General features: G+C 40.4%; 1 protein-coding gene across 1 annotated transcript in view; it reads right to left on the bottom strand.

Moving 5' to 3' along the window:
* The window catches only part of CFAP61 (cilia and flagella associated protein 61), a 218618-nt gene that overhangs the window by 171817 nt on the left and 27644 nt on the right, over positions 1-19157 (bottom strand). The window contains exon 8 of the mRNA XM_045574878.1: positions 10912-11071. Within this exon, the coding sequence (XP_045430834.1) occupies positions 10912-11071 (160 nt within the window). The remainder of the gene's footprint in view (positions 1-10911; positions 11072-19157) is intronic.

The raw sequence follows: 19157 nt of genomic DNA, 5'->3' as shown, positions 1-19157 counted from the left end.
TCCATTCAGCCTCTTACACCTCTGATGTCACCCTGAGAACATGCCCAATCTAGTCTGCTAAAGGGAAAAGCACATGAAGCCGAGTCAAGGCCACCCTAGATCAGCCAATACACAGCCAGCCCAAAGACCTGTGAGAAGATACTGTCAAGATCCGCAGTGCTTTCTAGCTAAGGCCACTTGTATGAGAAAAACATGCTTCTTATGGTTATGTAACTGTGGTTTATATTTGTTTATTAGCAGAACTATTGTGGCAATGAATTATTGATGATGTAGCCATAAAATATAATAGAACTGATTAAATCCTAAAGCTAGTTCTTTGAAAATACAAATTAAACATATATTTTTGTGTCTTTTTGAAAAGACACAAATAAATAACACCATAAATGAAACATAGAAACATAAGGAATACATATAAAGTAAGATGGTAGCTATAAGAATATGAAAAGTAAACAGAACAAATACTCTAATTAAAAGATAATAGTTGTCACACTAAATTTAAAATAACAAACCACGCTATGCTGTTTATAAGAGACACATCTAAAATGTAAGGAAGGATGAAAATAAAAGAATAAAAAAAGATATGACATACAAACATGAATCAAAAAAAGCAAGTGTGGCCATGTTAAAATCAGAAAAAGTAAACTTTAAAGCACAAAAGATCACTATAGATAAAGAATACTTCATAATTGATTTTTAAAAGTTCAAAGATTTATAATGATTTAAAAATTATGCACCTAATAACAAAGATGCAAAATATATAATGAAAAAAGGATAGACTACAAGTAAAAATATATCTATAACCACATTTTCTTTATCTATTTGGAATGCTTTAGTAATTTTATTATACTAGGTTTTAGTAATTGCATTGAAATCAGATAACCTATTCTGTATGATTTTGATCCTTCAAAGTTTGTAAGCATGTGGTCAATTTTGTAAATGCTCCTTCCTGTGGTAGTTTGCAGGCTGGCCACACCCCCAGGCGACCCTAGTGGAAGTCCTGGTTGGAATTTATTTACCTTCTACAATTGAAACTTTGTAGCCTGGAGCAGAGCCAAGCCCCTGCTCACTCGGCTGCCACCATTTCTGTTTGGTTTTATGTATCTTCTATAATTGAAACTTTGTAGCCTGAAGTGGAGGACTAGGCCCAATAGGCAGGCAGAAAGCTTGGCTTCCGTTGCCGGGGAAACCCAAGCCTCTCAACTGCTCTCTGTGGCTGCAGCCATCTTGGTTGGGATTTATTTGCATATTTGCTCTTATTGGCTGGTGGGTGTGGCTTGAGTGGAGTGATGGTTAATTTGCATATTACTCTTTTATAAGGTAGGATATTTTTGTGTAGTTAATCTTGTGAAAAAATGTGTGTGTGTGTGTGTGTGTGTGTGTGTGATACATATTTTTTTTTTTTTCAATAACTGGCTAGGCCCAAGAGAGAGCTGCTCCCCTTGGAGTGCCACATCAGCAAATGGAAATAGATCTAACCTTTGTGTCTCTGTAAATGCTCCTCTTGACCAAGAAATGCAGTCTATCCAGTCAGCTAATCCCCAAACAGTCAACCAAATCTGGGCTTTATGTTTATTTTCTTGTTCTTTCTCACCCAAAACAAGGTTGATTTTGTGACTCCAGCTAATTGGATATTTTCTATTTTTCTCTTCCTGGTTCTTATTCTGTATCCCCTAAAAGCTTCCAGCCTTCTGCCCCATTCTGCAATTCTCCAATAGGAGTCTATTCACTTTACAAAGTATGAAATAAAGCTTGTTTACATCACCTATATTGTCTTCTTTAATCATTTTTAACAGTATATGTATGTGTGTGTGTGTGTGTGTGTGTGCATATATATTTATGTATACATCCCTACACACTGAAAAATAGAAAATCTGAACATATATTAATAACCTTGAATGGAAATGGAATGTCACCAAAGAGGAACCTGAAGTCAGGCCTTGCGCTGAGCTAACCTATGCTCTCCTAGAAGTGTGCACACACCAACAGCCAGAGGACTCTGCAGTGTCAAAAAGGGTTGCAATCCAGCAGCAAAATAACTGGCTTCATGATGGGCTTAGAATTAATACATTTTCCTTTGTTTGCTGCCATGTGCAAAGACTATGATTTTTAGTAATTGCTTCCTTAGTTGCTTTGCTCAGATTAAATTAGGTAGATCCGTGATATTTTAAGAGTCTCACAAAGCCTGTGTAAACAGACACAGAACTCACAGTGACCCCAATACAATGGGTGCAGCCCACACAAACAGCCAATTTCATTGGGGGACATTCAGAGTATTCACTTGCAAGCAGATTTTCAACAGAAAAGTCAGCAGGATCAAGCATCCTGTTGGGATGAAAATCCCCTGAATCACCTCTATCACCATGTTTTCTAGTAACTAACTCCTGACACCATATAGTGTAATAGCCAAATTACTATAATTATCCAGCCACACAAGTGGCATATCAACATTATTTTAAACATGGATTTTTTTTGCATAATCTTTCATTATCAACATTCAGCCTACCATTTGGAAATGGAAAACAACAACAACTGTGATCTCCAACCAGAAGAAGAGAGGTCACCAAAGAGAACAAATAAAAGGGCTATTTACATGTGAATATACTGAGTGAGATGTGTTTTACAGTTAAATACACTCTTGAAATTCATTAAATGCCTTCTCCCCTGCTTCATAAATGTGAGCAAAAGAGACACTGCCTACTGAGAAAATAATCCCAGCACATAATGATCATAACGAATATAAATAAAGCCACTTTCCTTTCAAAGACCTCGAGGCTCTATGTAAAAACAAATTTGCATTTCTACCATTGTGAAATGAATGTCAGGTGACTAGCACAGCACAGCCATAGGCCATTCCCAGTGCTTGCAAGGAGCGTTGGATGCGCCTTCTAGTCGTCTTGCTCTCTGCAAAATAACAAATTCTTACGTGGATGCCTTAAGAATCATTTGGTGCTGCTATTTTAATATTTTGAAGGTTTGGGTTTTTTTATTGTTGACATTATGACAGATGTCCCACATTTCCCCCCTCTTGGCCCCCTCCACTCAGACCCTCCCCTTCCTCTGGCCCTCCCCACATTATTTTCTGGGTCCAGGGTTCATGCATATATGTTCTTTGGCGATTCTCTTCACCTCCTTTCATTCCATCCAGCCCTCTCACCTCCCCTCTGACATCTGTTAGACTACACCATATATCCATGACTCTAGTTCCACTGTGTTTATCACTTTATTTTTTGCCCTGGAAGCATTTACTGTCAACCTTGGAGAGAAACACATTAGTCTGGGCATAGATCTGGTATTACTTGTTTTGTCAATATCTCTAGCAAAGCATTAGTTAATTCTAGAACATCAAAGTTGACAAGAGTAGCTAACGTTTTGGAAAAATGAAATTTTGTCACCTTTCTAGTGATTTTTTTTTTTAAAAAAAGACAAAATTTGAATTATAACAAAGCATGTATGAGCATTAAGTAGAGTGGACTCTGTTACCAATGTAATAGGCATTTAGACAGACCTGAGCAGAGCAAGGACAATGGGTCAGGTACAGAAGGTCATCAGGATGGAAATCCCCATGTGCCTAGCAAGGGGCAAAATTGGGAAAACAAGGACCTCGCCCCCAGAGTAACCTTTCCTCCCCTAGCCTGTCATTGGTCATGAGGTTTGGAACTTCTGACCTTTCCTCCCTAAAGATAACATCTAGGCCTTTGTTGTGTTTCAGATGCAGGACCAGAAAAGCAGCAAAACCAGACAAATGATGCCATAGCTGCCTCAGGGTCAGCTGCAATGACTAATGACACCCTGCCCTGGTGCTGACCAATCAGTGGAGACCACTACCCTGAAAGGACACACCTGGAAAGCTGATGAATAGTCTATTGAGACCCTCCCCTGACCCTTCCCCTAAGATTCCCATCTGCAAAAGAGAGAGATAAATACCTTCAATGCGAAGGACCCAGCTCTCTCCAGGGGGGCAAGCCTATGCCATTCCCTCCCCATCCTTTCCCTAAGGGGACCCATTAGACTTGCAACCAGGGCAGCAATGGGCAGTGTCAGCTCTTCCCGGATTAATCCCCTGAACCTGTCTCCAAGGCCCCCTTTTCTTAGACTTCCCAGTGAGCTACAGCAGCCCAGCCTAGGCTCTCCTGCTGCTTCTACAATGTTGAGCCCTCCCTTGTTTCAGTCCTGTGTGCATTTGCTTGCTCTGCTGCACCTTGTCTCTTGACTAAATTCTTTGCTTCAAGCAGACAAGTACTGAGGTCTCGGCGTCTCACAGGTACCATCACCACCTGCATTACTGCCACAGCCTTGTAGACGGGGCCACAGTGCTCCAGACAACCATTAACACAGGATCCTAGGTGTTATGGGCTAATTATGTCCCCACAAAATTCATGTTTAGGTCCTACCCCCAGCACCTCAGAATGTGTCTATATTTGGAGGTAAGGCCTTTAAAGAGATAATGAAAGCAAAATGAGGTCATACGGTGGCCTTTAATCCCATATGACTGTATCCTTGTAACAAGAGGAGATTAGGACATGGACAGGGACAGACGGAAGACCACACGAAGACACAGGGAGAGAGCAGCCATCTAGAAGCCATGGAGAGAGGCCTCACAGGAAACCAACCCTGCCAACGCCCTGATCGCAGACTTCTAGCCTTCAGAACTGTGAGAAAATAAATGTCCGTTGTTTAAGCTCCCCAGGCTGTGGTACTCTGTTATGCCAGCCTGAACAAACGTAATACAGAGTCCTAGAGGGTCACTAGTGAAATAACTACAGAACACACGGGATATTAAAACAGATATTCTGAGATACGTAATGCAAATGTTTTGGCAGAAATACTGCTATTCTCTCTAGACGAGTGTTTCACCCATATTTGGAATCCACAAAGTAAACTAGAAGGCAACCAGACATATAAAATAGAACCTTAGGAAGATGGACTGAAAGACCCGTCTTTTATTTTATGGAGACACAATAAATGGTTTGATTTAGCCATTGTTTCTTAGGTTGGGCACATGGAGAGTGATTCCAGATGTTTCCTACCTCTACAAAGGAGAGAATCTGAGGTCAGAAGCAAATGTAAGTTCGATGAAAATAAATTTAAGACATAAAGAAATATTTCATGACAAAGAGTGATTTTTTTTATTTTATTTAAAAGGCAGCATGGCTATGTTTTATGTGGAGATGTTATGAAAATTATATTTTGAAGGATCTTCTAAATGTATAGTAACCAGCACTTTTCCTGGGTGAGTTGGTTATATTGGTGAGGGGCTGTATTGGTTTTTCTTTTGAAAGCCCACCATTCTGTTACATAACATTATAATTCTCCCTGCCAGTGGCGCATTACATTCCACAGAGATCCTGCATGCTAGGCCCCAGTGGTATGATGAGATTCACAGGTCTGAACCTTGCAGGCCTCATTTAAAACAGATCCCTGCTCCCCAGATCATACTAACCTACATGACAAACAAAAGTTTTATTTCTTCCTTGATTCTTTTTTTTTTTTTTTTAAGTAGAAAATGTGGCCATGCCAATACAGCTGTGGAAACACACAGGCTGTGACCTATTTTGCCTTATGCATTATCAAGAAAATTGCTAGCTCAATTCTGATTCCAAAGTCTTCATTGTGTGATACTGTGAACAAGACACAGCTTGATTTGCAAAGGCAGGGCAGGGCCAGTGGTGGGGCCAACTGGAAAAAAAAATATTATTTTGAGCCATTGTATTGTCACTGAAGGAATATATTCATAAAGTGCCAGGCATATGGACTATGTTGATGTGTGTTCACTAAGTATTCAGAGACGCTTAGCATCTGTGTTTCTTTATGAATTCTTCCATTATTCAGAGAACTTGCTATTTCTATGCTAGGTACTCCATTAAATAAAAACATACACTTTTATCAGATTTTCCTTCCACTGAGACAAAATCTGTATCCTTAGACATTGTTCCCATTGGTCCCAGTTTGGTCCCAAGATTTAATAATTATAAACTAAAATGTTCAAGTCTGTGATAAGTTATATATGCAAAACGGATGGCTAACGATGAAAACATATACAAATTAGTCAAGTAAAATGCAAATTGAATGTGCTCAGTTACACTTTTTAAATACAATGCTAACTTCGGATATGGCTGATAGGACAGACAGCAGGCTGATCAGAACATGTGTGAATAGCTAAAGGAGAGCCACGGTATTAGCTTAAGAAGGTTGAGCTGGGACATTCTTCTGCCTGAAAGGGTTCAGGCTGGTGTAAAATTGCAAGTTTCACAGCCGGTGGGAAAAGACCTGACCTTGAGTCCAGGATCTGAGAAGCTGCAGTTCATTTGAGAGGGGATTCCCGGAAGCACAGGGAGAGCGGTGAGGAAGAGAGAAAGAGAGGGTAGAGTACTAGTACTGTGTTTCCCTGAAAATAAGATATCCTCCGAAAATAAGACCTACTTACAGGTTTCCTTCTTAGTGAAATATAAGGCATCCCCCCGAAAAAAAGGCCCCCCTTATAGATCAGATAATGATTCCCTCAGGAATGACGGTCTATCTCCAGACTCTTGATATTGCAATAAACAAGCCATTCAAAGACAATTTGCGCATGGAAATTAATGATTACATTGAAAATAGAATAGAGAGAAATCAGCATGGAAACTTTTTAATACCTAAACTGCAAGAAGTTGTGACTTGGGTGAAGAATTCATGGGAGAAAATCACTGACAGTTGCATTGCAAATGCACTGCGAGCAAGCTACCTTGACAAGAAGTTCTCATTTAAAGACAGTGCTATTGCTAAACATGAGAGATTTGGTCCACTGATTCTGAAAGAAATGGAGTCACAAGAAATTCACCAGGAAGTTCAGGAATTGAATTGTTATGATGACGTTCCAGAAGATGATGACATGATTGTCTTTGAGTAAATGAGTAAATTCTTGATACTGTAGGATTCACAGTTTGTCTGGTTTGTGTTGACAACTACTGTACTGCCGTACCATATACAGATAATAAATTTCCTTTATTTTCATTTAACAATAAATGTGTAGCGTATTCTTCTTCATGGAAAAATAAGACATCCCCTGAAAATAAGACCTAGCGCATCTTTGGGAGCACAAATTAATATAAGACACTGTTTTATTTTCGGGGAAACAGGGTGTGTGCACAGCGCAGCACTGTGGACAGCTGGAACTTAACTCTGCGGAGGAACTGCGGGAAAAAGTCTAAAACTCCTGACTCCCAGGTCTCCCACCGGAAGCATGGGTATTTATGCCCTGACTACTATCACGCGTGTGTGTTTTCACAGCAGCGTCTTGGCGTGGGTTCCCTGAGAAGCAGACTTGAAGTCGAGGACTCCAGTTCAACCATTTACCTTGAAAGCAGTAAGAGAAGAAAGTAGTGAGGGGGCAGTGATGTGAGACAGGGAAGGAGAGCCTGCGCTCGGTGTGTTAGCTCCTGGCAGTCCTGGCCTGCCTCTGGCACAGGGCAGAGTGGCCAGCCAGTTCCAAATCCCACAGACGCAGAGGTGAAGAGTCCACAGGTGGAACTTGTTCAGAGCACACCCAATAGTCTTGAGGCAGGACAGAAAGAAGTGAGGGGGAAAATCCCAACAAGTGGGATGAGGAAGTAGGGACGGAGCCCTTTCCTCAGAGCCCCCACCTCCACATCTGACACTCCTGCCGTGGTCACCAAAGTCAACAACAGGAGCTTGCTACTGTCAGATCATTCGAAGGTGGAAATAAAAAATTGACCAGGGGCCGACCCCCAAACTCATTATATCAGCATTATAATGAAAATCGACACTACAAGTAGAAGGGCGTGGCTAAGGAGGACCAATACAAGAACAGACCATATTAGGAACAAGACCCCCACCCAACCCCAAGGTGGAGAAAGAATTTGGTGCCACAAGGTTCAAAATCCGGGATCACGTAAAATCCCAGGAACTGGCCGTGTGCACAACTCACTCCAGCTGGCCTGCATCCACTTGGACATGCACTCTTGCTTCTTTCACAGCAGCGACCCGACCCTGACATCTCTCTTTCTCTCCCTGAATAAAACTTGCTTTTGTTCTTACTCTGACTCGATCTGGAAACGTTTTCTGCGTGAGTCAAGAGCCTGGAGGTCTCCTGACACGTGAAAGGTCCGGGACCATGCCAGGCAGGGCCAGTGCCCCGTATTCCCGGTCTGGTGACAGTCCTAGGGATATGCCACTGAGACCCCATTAAAAAGTGCTAATCCAATATGTCGTTGAAGCAAAAAAAAAAAAAAAAAAAAAAAAGGACCATGTATCTAGTGTAGTAAAACCCACTGGAGTTTTCAGTCAAAGCCATCTTACCTGTTACCTGGGCAAGCAAAGAGGGTGGGAGCTGGGTGCTGGGTTAGCTCCTGATGAGTTTTAAAACTTGCATGAGCTTGGGCAGGCATAAAAAGGAAACCATGTCACCTATCCTAGCTCTCTCATCAACTTAAAGGAATAAAATTAGAAGATATATATATATATGAAAATCCTTTGAAAAAAAAGCACTGGACAAAATACAAGGTATAAGGCACAATGGTGTATGCCCATCTGAACCAAGAATTTTAGTTCATATTTTAGAGAAATTATATTTCCTTTAACTTGAGACTTTCATCAGAAAAAAAAAAAAAAAAAAAAGCAAGAACAGGAGATCATAGAATTTTCTCTGGAGCCTCATTCTTTGTTGTTGATAGGAAGATGGCAGCAAATGTGGTGATGACTCTTTTCTTAGACATAATGAGCTGTTGATTATTTGTGGATCCATCCTTGCATTATTTGGAAGGCTACAATAGTGCTCCCTGGTGAAAATATCATAATCATCTTTGTGTCAGTGAACATAAAACTGGATTTTCAAAAATAAACAAGGCACAGAAGATAACACAAGTTTCCTCATTTCCTTAATGTAACATCCTTTTTTGAGATCAACTAATTTTAAGTAAAAATATTAAAGGCCATAGAGAGAAATAGAACTTTTTTTCAGCTCCCATATCTCCATGGGCTTTTGCTAAACAGGGATATACTAGATTATGTGTGTTTTTAAGTCTAAATTTTAAATGTTGTTCTCCCCATAAGTTTCCAAAATAGAAACTTTCCATTCATTCTATATATATCTTGCACGATCATCAGTAGCCTCAAAGCTTCTCAGGAACACACTGGAAAAGACTATATCATTTCAACTTTATATATATATATAAATATAAATATAAATATAAATATAAATATAAATATAAATATAAATATAATATAATATATATATATATATATATATATATATATATATATATATTGATTTCAGAGAGGAAGAAAGAGGGAGAGAGGGACAGAAACATCAATGATGAGAGAGAATCGTTGATTGGCTGCCTCCTTCACATCCTACACTGAGGATCGAACTTGCAACAGGGGCATGTGCCCCAATCAGGAATTGAGCCATGACCTCCTGGTTCATAGGTTGGCACTCAACCACTGAGCCAAAGGGTGCAAGGGGAGAGGGGGGCAACTTAAAAATTTTTAGAACTTACTCTGTACCTGGCACTGAATTAAGTACATCATATAGATCCTAACATTTAATCTTCCCAACAATTCTTTGGGTTAGAGACTATTTTTTATCTCCATTTTATACATGAGAAAATTGATCCATAAAACCTATTTAATACCACTTTCTATAAGAATTTATACATTTGAAAATGGCAATAATAAATTATGACTGAAGATTGCCTCATGCTGAAAAGTTCCCTTATTGCACTCCAACATCTCTTTGTTAGGAAGCATGGGCAAGTCAGCCTTCACTATTAAAAAACAACGGCCTCAAATCTCTCTTTTGGGAAGAGTACAGTCTTCAGTGCAAAAAGGAAACCACCTCTGCATCGGTGGCTGGACATTCAGATGAGCTCTGTGCACTCGGTTTCCATCAAGAGAATGATGGCACGTGCTATTGTTTAGATTAACAAGAGCTTTCCCACCACCCAGTGTGTTTCTCTTTCTTTCTTTCTTTCTTTTCTTTTCTTTTTCTTTTTTATTTAACAATCTTGATATATAATCTTGCAGAAAGTGGAACAATTCAAAATGCCCAGATTTTGACTTGGGAAAACTCAAGAGGATGAAAGGCCAATCACAAAGAAATAACAATTGCTAACAACAATGACCAACATTTATTGAGCACTAGAGTAAAGCTCTTGACCTGGGTGATCTCAGTGAAACTTCACAACTCCTCTGTGTAGGTGTGGTATCACTATGGTTCCTATTTTACAAATGAAGAAACCCTGGTGTAGAGAAGTGAATTAACATACCTTGCCTGCATCTGTCTGATTTAAGGCCCGATACATTTAACTGCAAAGATACCCAGGAATGCAGTAAGATCTCATTAAATAAAAATACCAAAGTTTGAGATTACCTAATTTCACTTGGTGAAAATCCTGATACATACAATGTTTTAAAATTAATTTTGTTATTTCAGATGGGTAGGAAGAAATTTAGTAAGTAAAAGTGACTTTGATAGGCCGGTACTATTGCAAAAATAATACTTTGCGAACGACATAAACACAGAAGCACCAACTGGTAGGATTAAAACTTAAAGGCATATAGAACTTCTTGAGTTACTGACTTGAAAAATTTACTCATTATAATTATGTTTGCATGTATACGTAAAATCATTAAATATTACCAATTATTTCACCATAAACAATCTAAAGGCAGACATTCTGAATTTAGGAAATCTTAAATTGCAAGGCCACTACATTTAACTAAACTAAAATTTTAAAATTTAGACTATCTGAGCTCAAGGATATGTGCACAATGATTTCATTAACCATGGGGAGAACCTATACCTTTAAGAGAATTTCAGAAGGAAATATAAAATTAGTTCCATCGCTTAGGAAATCATGGTTGTGTATAGGCATGGATTTAATTCCTGACACATTCCTGTGATAGCCTCTGTACCTTGACTTCCTTGAAAGCTTAGGTCTCGTGGTTGCTCCAGAACGTCATCAGGATGTGGGTCGCAGAATCCATGGAAGGGCCCCAAGTCAAAGCACTGATGGAGGAGCTCCATGTTCACTCTTGAGCACACGCTCATGAACCCAACAGCTACACCTTCCACCTGAAACATCCAAAATATCTACTTACTCTATCAGTCCTCAAATGAATTCTCAGCATGGAACTTTCATGAGTCCATAGCATAGTGGGTGATTGGACCAACGTAGTTTGGCAAGTACTTTGAGGCATTTGAGGGAGGGAGCAGTGCTTTCCTTCAGCAGCTCTAGTGTCTAGCACAATGCATGGCACACACAACACACTCAAAACAATCCTATATAATATTAATAAAAGCCTAATATGCAAATTGTCCCCTCGACCAGGAGTTCAACTAGGAGTTCGTCTGGGAGTTCGACCAGGGGACGGGGCCAGCAGCCAACTGTGGGAAGGGAGGCAGGCCCCTGCTGGTGGCAGCAGGCAGCCAACAGAGGAAGGGAGATCCTGGCTGGCAGCTGGCAGCAACTAGGGATCCTACCCCTGCACAAATTTTGTGCACTGGGCCTCTAGTGTTTAACAGGTGACTGTGGTCAGCAATCCTAGAAATGGATACCTAACATAGGGAAGTTGCCAGAGAGTTCTTGAAGAAAAACTATTTGGAACTTAACATGTGCCCTCTTGGCCCAGGCAGTGCCCCTCCTAGCCCATATCCTTTGCATTATCCCACTGCAAGCCTAGCCTTCTGTCCACTCTCCTCCTTGGTACCACGCACAGTTCTCAAAGACCAGCCATTGTTCCCGTGTCCATCTGATTGACTCCTGATTCAGAGAAAAGTTCATGGTCACTCACTCCTTACCAGGTAGGAACTCTTTGATTTTCTTGAATTCATTTATTTGCTTAGATGGTCTCATAGGGAGGAGAGGTGAGGAAAAAGGTTTGGTGGAAATGTCTGAGCAAGGTAAACTCGTGAGTCTAATCTAAAAATGCATCTATCACCTTCCAGCATCATAATAGCTACCTGTGTGAACCTCTTACAATGGTCCCCATGATCTTAGGCCTTTGATGAGAAAGACACAGGATTAAGAATGTGATAGTGTTATATAATAAGAAATTTATATTTGGTCTTCATCCCTGATCCAAGAGCAAGCTCCTAAAACACTTGCAATTTTCTAAAAGGCGCATCTTAAGTTTTTCATAATAGCCTGTTTCAAGGATACCTGAGTTTATGCTAATAAGGTGACTCTGAAAATGGGGGCTAGTTGTCAGAGGAACGAAACCTGTGATTTGAGGGTTGGGACTTTCAGTCCCACCCCTGACCTCAAGGAAAGGGAGAGGGGCCAGAGATTAAGTTCAATCACCAGTAGCCAATAATATAAACAACCATTCGTGGAACCACCATAAAAACCCCTAAACAACTGGGTTAAGGAGTTTTTGGTTTAGGGAACTCACTGAGGTGCTGGGAGGTGATGTGCTCAAAGAGGGCAAGAAAACTCACCCCTCCCCCCACACACACACATACACCTTGCTCTATGTATCTTTTCCATTTGACTGTTCCTGAGCTGTATCTTTTTTTTTTTTTTTAATTTTTATTGGGAGAGAGAGAGAGAGAGAAAGAGAGAGAGAGAGAAACATCAATGATTAGTTGTATCCTTCGTGCCCCTCTATCAGGGAGGGAGCCTGAAACTCAGGCTGGAATTGAACTGGCAACCTTTCGGTGAATGGGATAATGCCCAACCAACTGAGCCACACTGGCCAGGGCCCGAGTTGTATCTTTTAAAATGAACTGTGGTAGTAATTAAAACATTTTCCTGTGTGCCGAAACCAGTTTGGCTCAATGGATAGAGCGTAGGCTTGGGGACTGAAGGGTCCCCGGGTTCAATTCCGGTCAAGGGCATGTACCTTGGTTACGGGCATATCCCTAGGGGGTGTGCAGGAGGCAGCTGATCGATGACTCTCTCTCATTGATGTTTCTAACTCTCTATCTCTCTCCCTTCCTCTCTGTACAAAATCAATAAAATATATATTTTTTTAAAAATTTCCCTGTATTCTGTGAGCTGTACTATTAAATTAGTGAACCCAAGGAGGGGGTTGTGGGAACCCGATTTGTCGCCAGTTAGGAGTATAGGTGGCAGTCTGGGGCTTGTGACTGGCGTCTGAAGTGGGAGCAGTCTTGTGGGTATGAGCTCTAAAGATGTGGGTCTGTGCCGACTCCAGGTAGTGTCAGAACAGAGCTGCAGGACACCCAGTGGTGCCTTGAGAGCTGAAGAACTAGTTGGTATGGATGGAAAACTCATTTGGTGTCAGAGGGCTGTGATTAGAGGAAACAAGTTATCTTATAATGAGTAACAAGCTAATCTGCACCTATGATTGGTACTAAAATATAAATTAACAAATTTAATTCTATCATATTCCACATTAAGAGATGACTGTTGTTGAAATTCTTTATTTTATCTATTAAATAATTCTATACTTCATTCTTCTCCATAAGATAAGCATTTAAAATTTTAAAAGAGAGTGAGAGAAAATGTATAGTTCCTTGGTTAACTAATCTTATTGTGGTAATTATTTTGTAATATGTACATATATCAAATCATTATATTGTACAACTTAAATTTATACAATGTTATATGTCAATTATATCAGTAAAAGTGGAAAAAATAAATTTCATATAAATAATTTCTGCTGATTATTACACGGGTTTGAAGCAAATTCTGGTTGACTGGTTTGACTGCCAGTTCTTAATAGAAACTAGCATTTATCCCTCAAGTTTTTAGCCTATTTTGGGAGATAAATATTCCACTTAAAAAGTAGAACTCAATATTCATAGGCATTCCCTAGTCCCCAAAATGTAGCATCATCCAATGCCCATTTGGAGAAAATGATTAATATTTTAACACAATTTCAACTGGTGTGCCACAAGAATTTTAAAAACATGTAATAATTGGCTATTTAATCAGGGTCACTTACCTCTTTTCCTTTTAGATTGACAAATTAAAAAAAAAGAAGAAAAAAAGGACAACAACACTGACTGGTGTGGCTCAGTTGGTTGAATATTGACCAGTACACCAAAAAGTCACTGGTTTGATTCCCAGTCTGGACACATACCCTAGTTGCAGGCTTAATCCCGGTAGGGAGTGTGCAGGAGGCAGCCAATCAGTGTTTCTATCTCTCCCTCTCCCTACCTCTCTCTCTAAAATAAATAAGAGTACTTTTTAAAAAATGACAACAGCCAACACAGCAAAAGTGGACTGTTGTGAATGCTCTGACCCAAACCGTAAATATATATTAGATCATATAATGGAATCACATCTTATTGGTCATGTCACATAAGATTGCATCTTTTCTTCTTTTAAAATATATTTTATTGATTTTTTTACAGAGAGGAAGGGATAGGGACAGAGTTAGAAACATCAATGAGAGATAAATATCAATCAGCTGCCTCTTGCACACTCCCTACTGGGGATGTGCTGACAACCAAGGTACATGACCTCCACCGGAATCCAACCTGGGACCCTTGAGTCTGCAGATCAACGCTCTATCCACTGAATCAATCTGGTTAGGGCAAGATTGCATCTGATTAGTTAATTCTTGGTACCAGAACTTCTTATATACAAGTATTGGCACCCAATTTTTTCTTTTTTCTTTTTTAATATATTTTATTGATTTTTTACAGAGAGGAAGGGAGAGAGATGGAGAGATAGAAACGTCGACGAGAGAGAAACATCGACCAGCTGCCTCTTGCACACCCCCTACTGGGGATGTGCCCACAACCAACGTACATGCCCCTGACCGGAATCGAACCTGGGACCTTTAAGTCCGCAGACCGACACTCTACCACTGAGCCAAACCGGTTTCGGCGGCACCCAATTTTTTCAAAAGTCACCTTGGAGCAAACAGGGTAGGTAATTAATATTATTATTATTTTTGGTAAATCATTCAAAATTATACCTATATTTTTGGTCAGATTAACAAGTATATTTTTTAATGTGCCACATAATTTTAGTAATTAGTTTGTGTGTCATGAGATGAAAAAGTTGAAAATCATTGTTTCAACCTACTAAAGCAGAAAATTAAGCTACAATAATACTTAATCTTTTAAATGGCACAGAAAAAATAGGTATTAAACTAATGTTCTCAAATGTGCCTTCTAGTTTAAAACCATTTGTTTGCAAACATATATTTGAAAAATACATGTGAGATTTCCTTTATTTTTCTCTTTAATGCTAAAATATAAGGGGATGATTGGAAAATTAATTTTTCCATGCATATTCTTTTCTTTACCAGCTCCCCAAAATGATACCAGCTAACTGTAAAAGGCTGAATTTACACAGCTGTTTTATAAAGCCATTGACACTTTAATAAAAGTCCAAAATAAACATTTTAATTTTTTCCCCAAATAACAAGCGATTGTTTGTCTTGTTTGCACTCATGAACAAAGGCTGGGTAGCTGCAGTTGTCTGGCTTCTCTGTAATTGTAGGCCCAAGACTCAGCAGACGCTGATTAACCAATCCATCTACCATATGTGCAGAGAGAGGCGGCCAGCCTCCCTCTCGGCAGGGAAAATTGGCATCCATCTTGGTTCACATGGAGATGTCCTTCTAATCTGCAGCCACGCTGGCACAAAGAAACTTCGATGGCCTGAAATACCTTTCGCTGGCTTCATGGCGAGCTGCATGCGCATGATAAGAATGTATTATTTATAAGACTGCTGTTAGTAATGAGCTATTACACTAATGGCTCATTGTGTTTGGAATTTGATTTCAAATGGCATGGATCACACATTCTGATGAAAATGAGAAAAACATGTTTTGCCATTAGGAACAAAGATTTAACATTCTCCAATTCTACAACCTGTTATAGTCCCATCATTCATCCCGGGTTGTGACAATTCACAAAAGTTCACAATTATGGACTGCTACCGAGCAAGGACATACTGTGGACGTGTCCGCTGTTTCCTTTGAGTTTCTTTCAAATAACTACTTTGATTTGAGAAACACTGCTCTGAATTATGAATCTGTGGAAGTGTTCAAATGCACCTTTTTGTGAGTATGTTTTCTAAAAACAATAAATGGGGGTAATGGACTGTTTTCACCTGTACAGTGAAAAGACGTTGATTGCTGGCGGCTGCCTATCTCCCAGGTGACTGGGATACTTTCTGCCATGAAAGAGTCTTCAATTTTCTTATACTGAAAAGCGAACCTGTAAGTTTTGTCGTTGTTGTGATCCACATGATGGTACATAAGGCTCAGGTTACTAGAAAATCATATGTGCAGTGGTCTTGTCCTCATAGGCAGGTACATTTATAGACACATGTGCACTGTATTGAACATGCTTCCATCAAAAAGGCCTTATGGTCACCCATCCATTTTGGGTGGCAATACTCCACAATTAGGTAGCCCTCACTGTGAACAGTGCCAGCTTTGATCCCCTCTTCCTTATGCCAAGGGCATGGCTGAGTTGGCAGGCTCTGTCTGCACACAGGTCAGCGGTGCCTACACCATGGATAATGCCAAAGCAGACACTCCGCCATCTGTCTCTAGGAGCTGCCCTTGGCCTCTAACTTCCCTCCCCAGAAATCTCAGTTTGGAGTAAACACCAGATGACAAGGTAAGCCAGGGCAAAGTTATGAAAAGCAACTTGCAGCAAAGTGATGACTCCAAAGTAGCTATCAAGCCAAAGAATGTCCTCACAGTTCAAAACCTTTAATTAAGTGCTTTGCACACGGCACAGGCATAACTCTCAGACACTCTACATGCAGGGCCTGTAACTACTGTGAGCTGGGCTGGTAAGAGACAGACGTGATGCACTGTGTTCTATTATCTCTGGTCAACTGGAGTCACATAGAAGCATGGTAAGCTAGTAAATGCCTAATTGGCATTTTGGGGGGGAAAGCCCTGTCTTGCAGCAAATTCCAATTTCTGTGATATAAATACTCCCATTGTGGCCAATTGTAAACTACCGATGTAATGTCACTGGACAGGGAGCTGGAAAGGGATGCCCAGTAGCAACCATTATATAGTACTTCCACTCTACAGAGACCATGGACTTAAACCTAAAGAGCACAGGTATTAGTAAAATGAAAGTGATGGGTATTGAGCATTTATTAACGTTGTTTTTAATATAATTTATTACACTGTAAGTTTATAAATTTAATTTTTAATAATGGCTGTGTTTAACAACCAGCTTGCAAAATTACTGAAGACTTACCAATTGGCTCTTGTAAGCCAGAGAGAGCTAATTCCAGCATACCACTGCCTAAAGGGCCAACCTGAGGAAGTCTAGGGTATTGGGAGAATGACACAGGGAGACAGTGGGGAGGACAGTGACAGCATGATTTTGAACCTGAAAAGGCTTAATTCTCTGGATACAGTTTGGCACAGACTGAAGATCTGCTCCCATATCCTAAAATGGTTTCCTCCCACGGAAACCAGTTTGGCTCAGTGGATAGAGCATCGGTCTGCGGACTGAAGGGTCCCAGGTTCGATTCTGGTCAAGGGCATGTACCTTGGTTGTGGACACATCCCCAGTAGGGGGTGTGCAGGAGGCAGCTGGTTGATGTTTCTCTCTCATCAATGTTTCTAGCTCTCTGTCCCTATCCCTTCCTCTCTGTAAAAAATCAATAAAAAAATATATATATATATATATATATATATATATATATATATATTTTTTTTTTTTTATTTTATTTTATTTTTTTTTTAATGGTTTCCTCCCTATTGAGGGGTATTGTTTCTGCCTTTCCATTTGAGACTGAGTCTGTGGTCTCATCTCCAAAGAACACAAAGCTTCTGGTGTCTGAGGCAGCACGACCACTTGGAGATTGGCTCTCTAGAGACATCAAAGGGTCCTTGCAGGGTTGGGATTGCAATTTTAAACCTACAACTTTCATCTGATGGTTACACACAATAAAAATGTGTAACATACAACTAGAGTAGGGGTGTCGAACTCAATCAGAGAAGGGGCCAAAATCTAAAATCCAGCCTAAATCGTGGGCCGAATGGTTTACTGAACAGTCATAAACTGTCATTGTGATGGAAACGCAGCGGAGTGCAGTGATGACAGCGCGGTGCGGGCCACATTTCAAGGCCTGGCGGGACGGATTTGGCCCGCGGGCCTTGTGTTTGACACATGTGGACTAGAGGAAGAACAAATGTGAGTGTCTTCCCACTGCAGCTGCTCTTCAGGAGCACTAACTCAAATGATTTAGGTTGAAGCTAGCACCTTGGAAGCAGAAGCAAAAAATTAAAAAAAGCCTTCTCCAGAGTGATGTCAGCATCAAGGCAGCTTAAAGATATCCATCATTTTGTTCCCCAATTCAACAGCAAATATTCAGCATCTATCATTGAACAAAAGTGCCTATGAAATCCAGTACCATTTATAACAGGACCTGGAAGGAGTCTTGCCTACTGTGCATCAGGACATAGGCAGACAGTCATCGGTCCTGGCTATGGACCATGTGTGACCTATGAGCTGGCTCCAGCACCTCTTGGTGTGGTCTGGGAGCCACTGACTTAATCACTCGCAGAGGAGAGAGCCTTTGTGAAGGGACATGTTTCTAGAGAACTTCTGGGACTTCATTGAAGAAAAAAAAAATCTGAATTTAGACAAACTAGAGTAGCTAAAAGGAACAGTTTGACATTAACCATGTCACCCATCACCAAGGAGACACAGATTAGTGCCAAGATAGCTCTTTCTTGAGGTGGGGAAAGGGATAGCATATGAGCAAGTACCAGCATTCCCAGCTGTGTGAATGCTTCCTAAGGGACTCGTTTATCTTCACCCCATTCATGTGTACTAAATAGGGGCACCAAAACTGGGGTGGGGTGGGTGAAAAGAGTCTAGGAAAACAACAGATAGAATTCTTGGAGAACATTAAAGAAACACAAACCATAAATATGTTGTAAATTCTACCAAGAAGTTCACCCATGACCTACTGGTAATGTCTCACCAATGAATCCTCCCAACTGGCCCATGAGCACGCCCAGCTCTCTGCGCCTCACCCACATACCACCCTACCCCCATGGCTAGCTCTCTTGCATGTTTCCAGCAGCAGCATGAGCAGGCTTTGGCAGATGGCTAATGAGCAAATGCAGAAAATCACTTAAAGCAGTGGGCCAGAGAAAGACCACAAACTTGAGTTGTAGTGCCATCTTTGGGAAAAGAGGCTATCAGTATTCAGCCTGCTGCTTCTCAAGATTCAGAGACTACATATGAG

Source organism: Pipistrellus kuhlii, unplaced genomic scaffold (genome assembly GCF_014108245.1).
Source record: "Pipistrellus kuhlii isolate mPipKuh1 unplaced genomic scaffold, mPipKuh1.p scaffold_m20_p_6, whole genome shotgun sequence".
NCBI classification, from domain to species: Eukaryota; Metazoa; Chordata; class Mammalia; order Chiroptera; family Vespertilionidae; genus Pipistrellus; species Pipistrellus kuhlii.
Note: the sequence above shows the minus strand (reverse complement) of the source record. Positions and strands in the feature narration are given on the sequence as shown.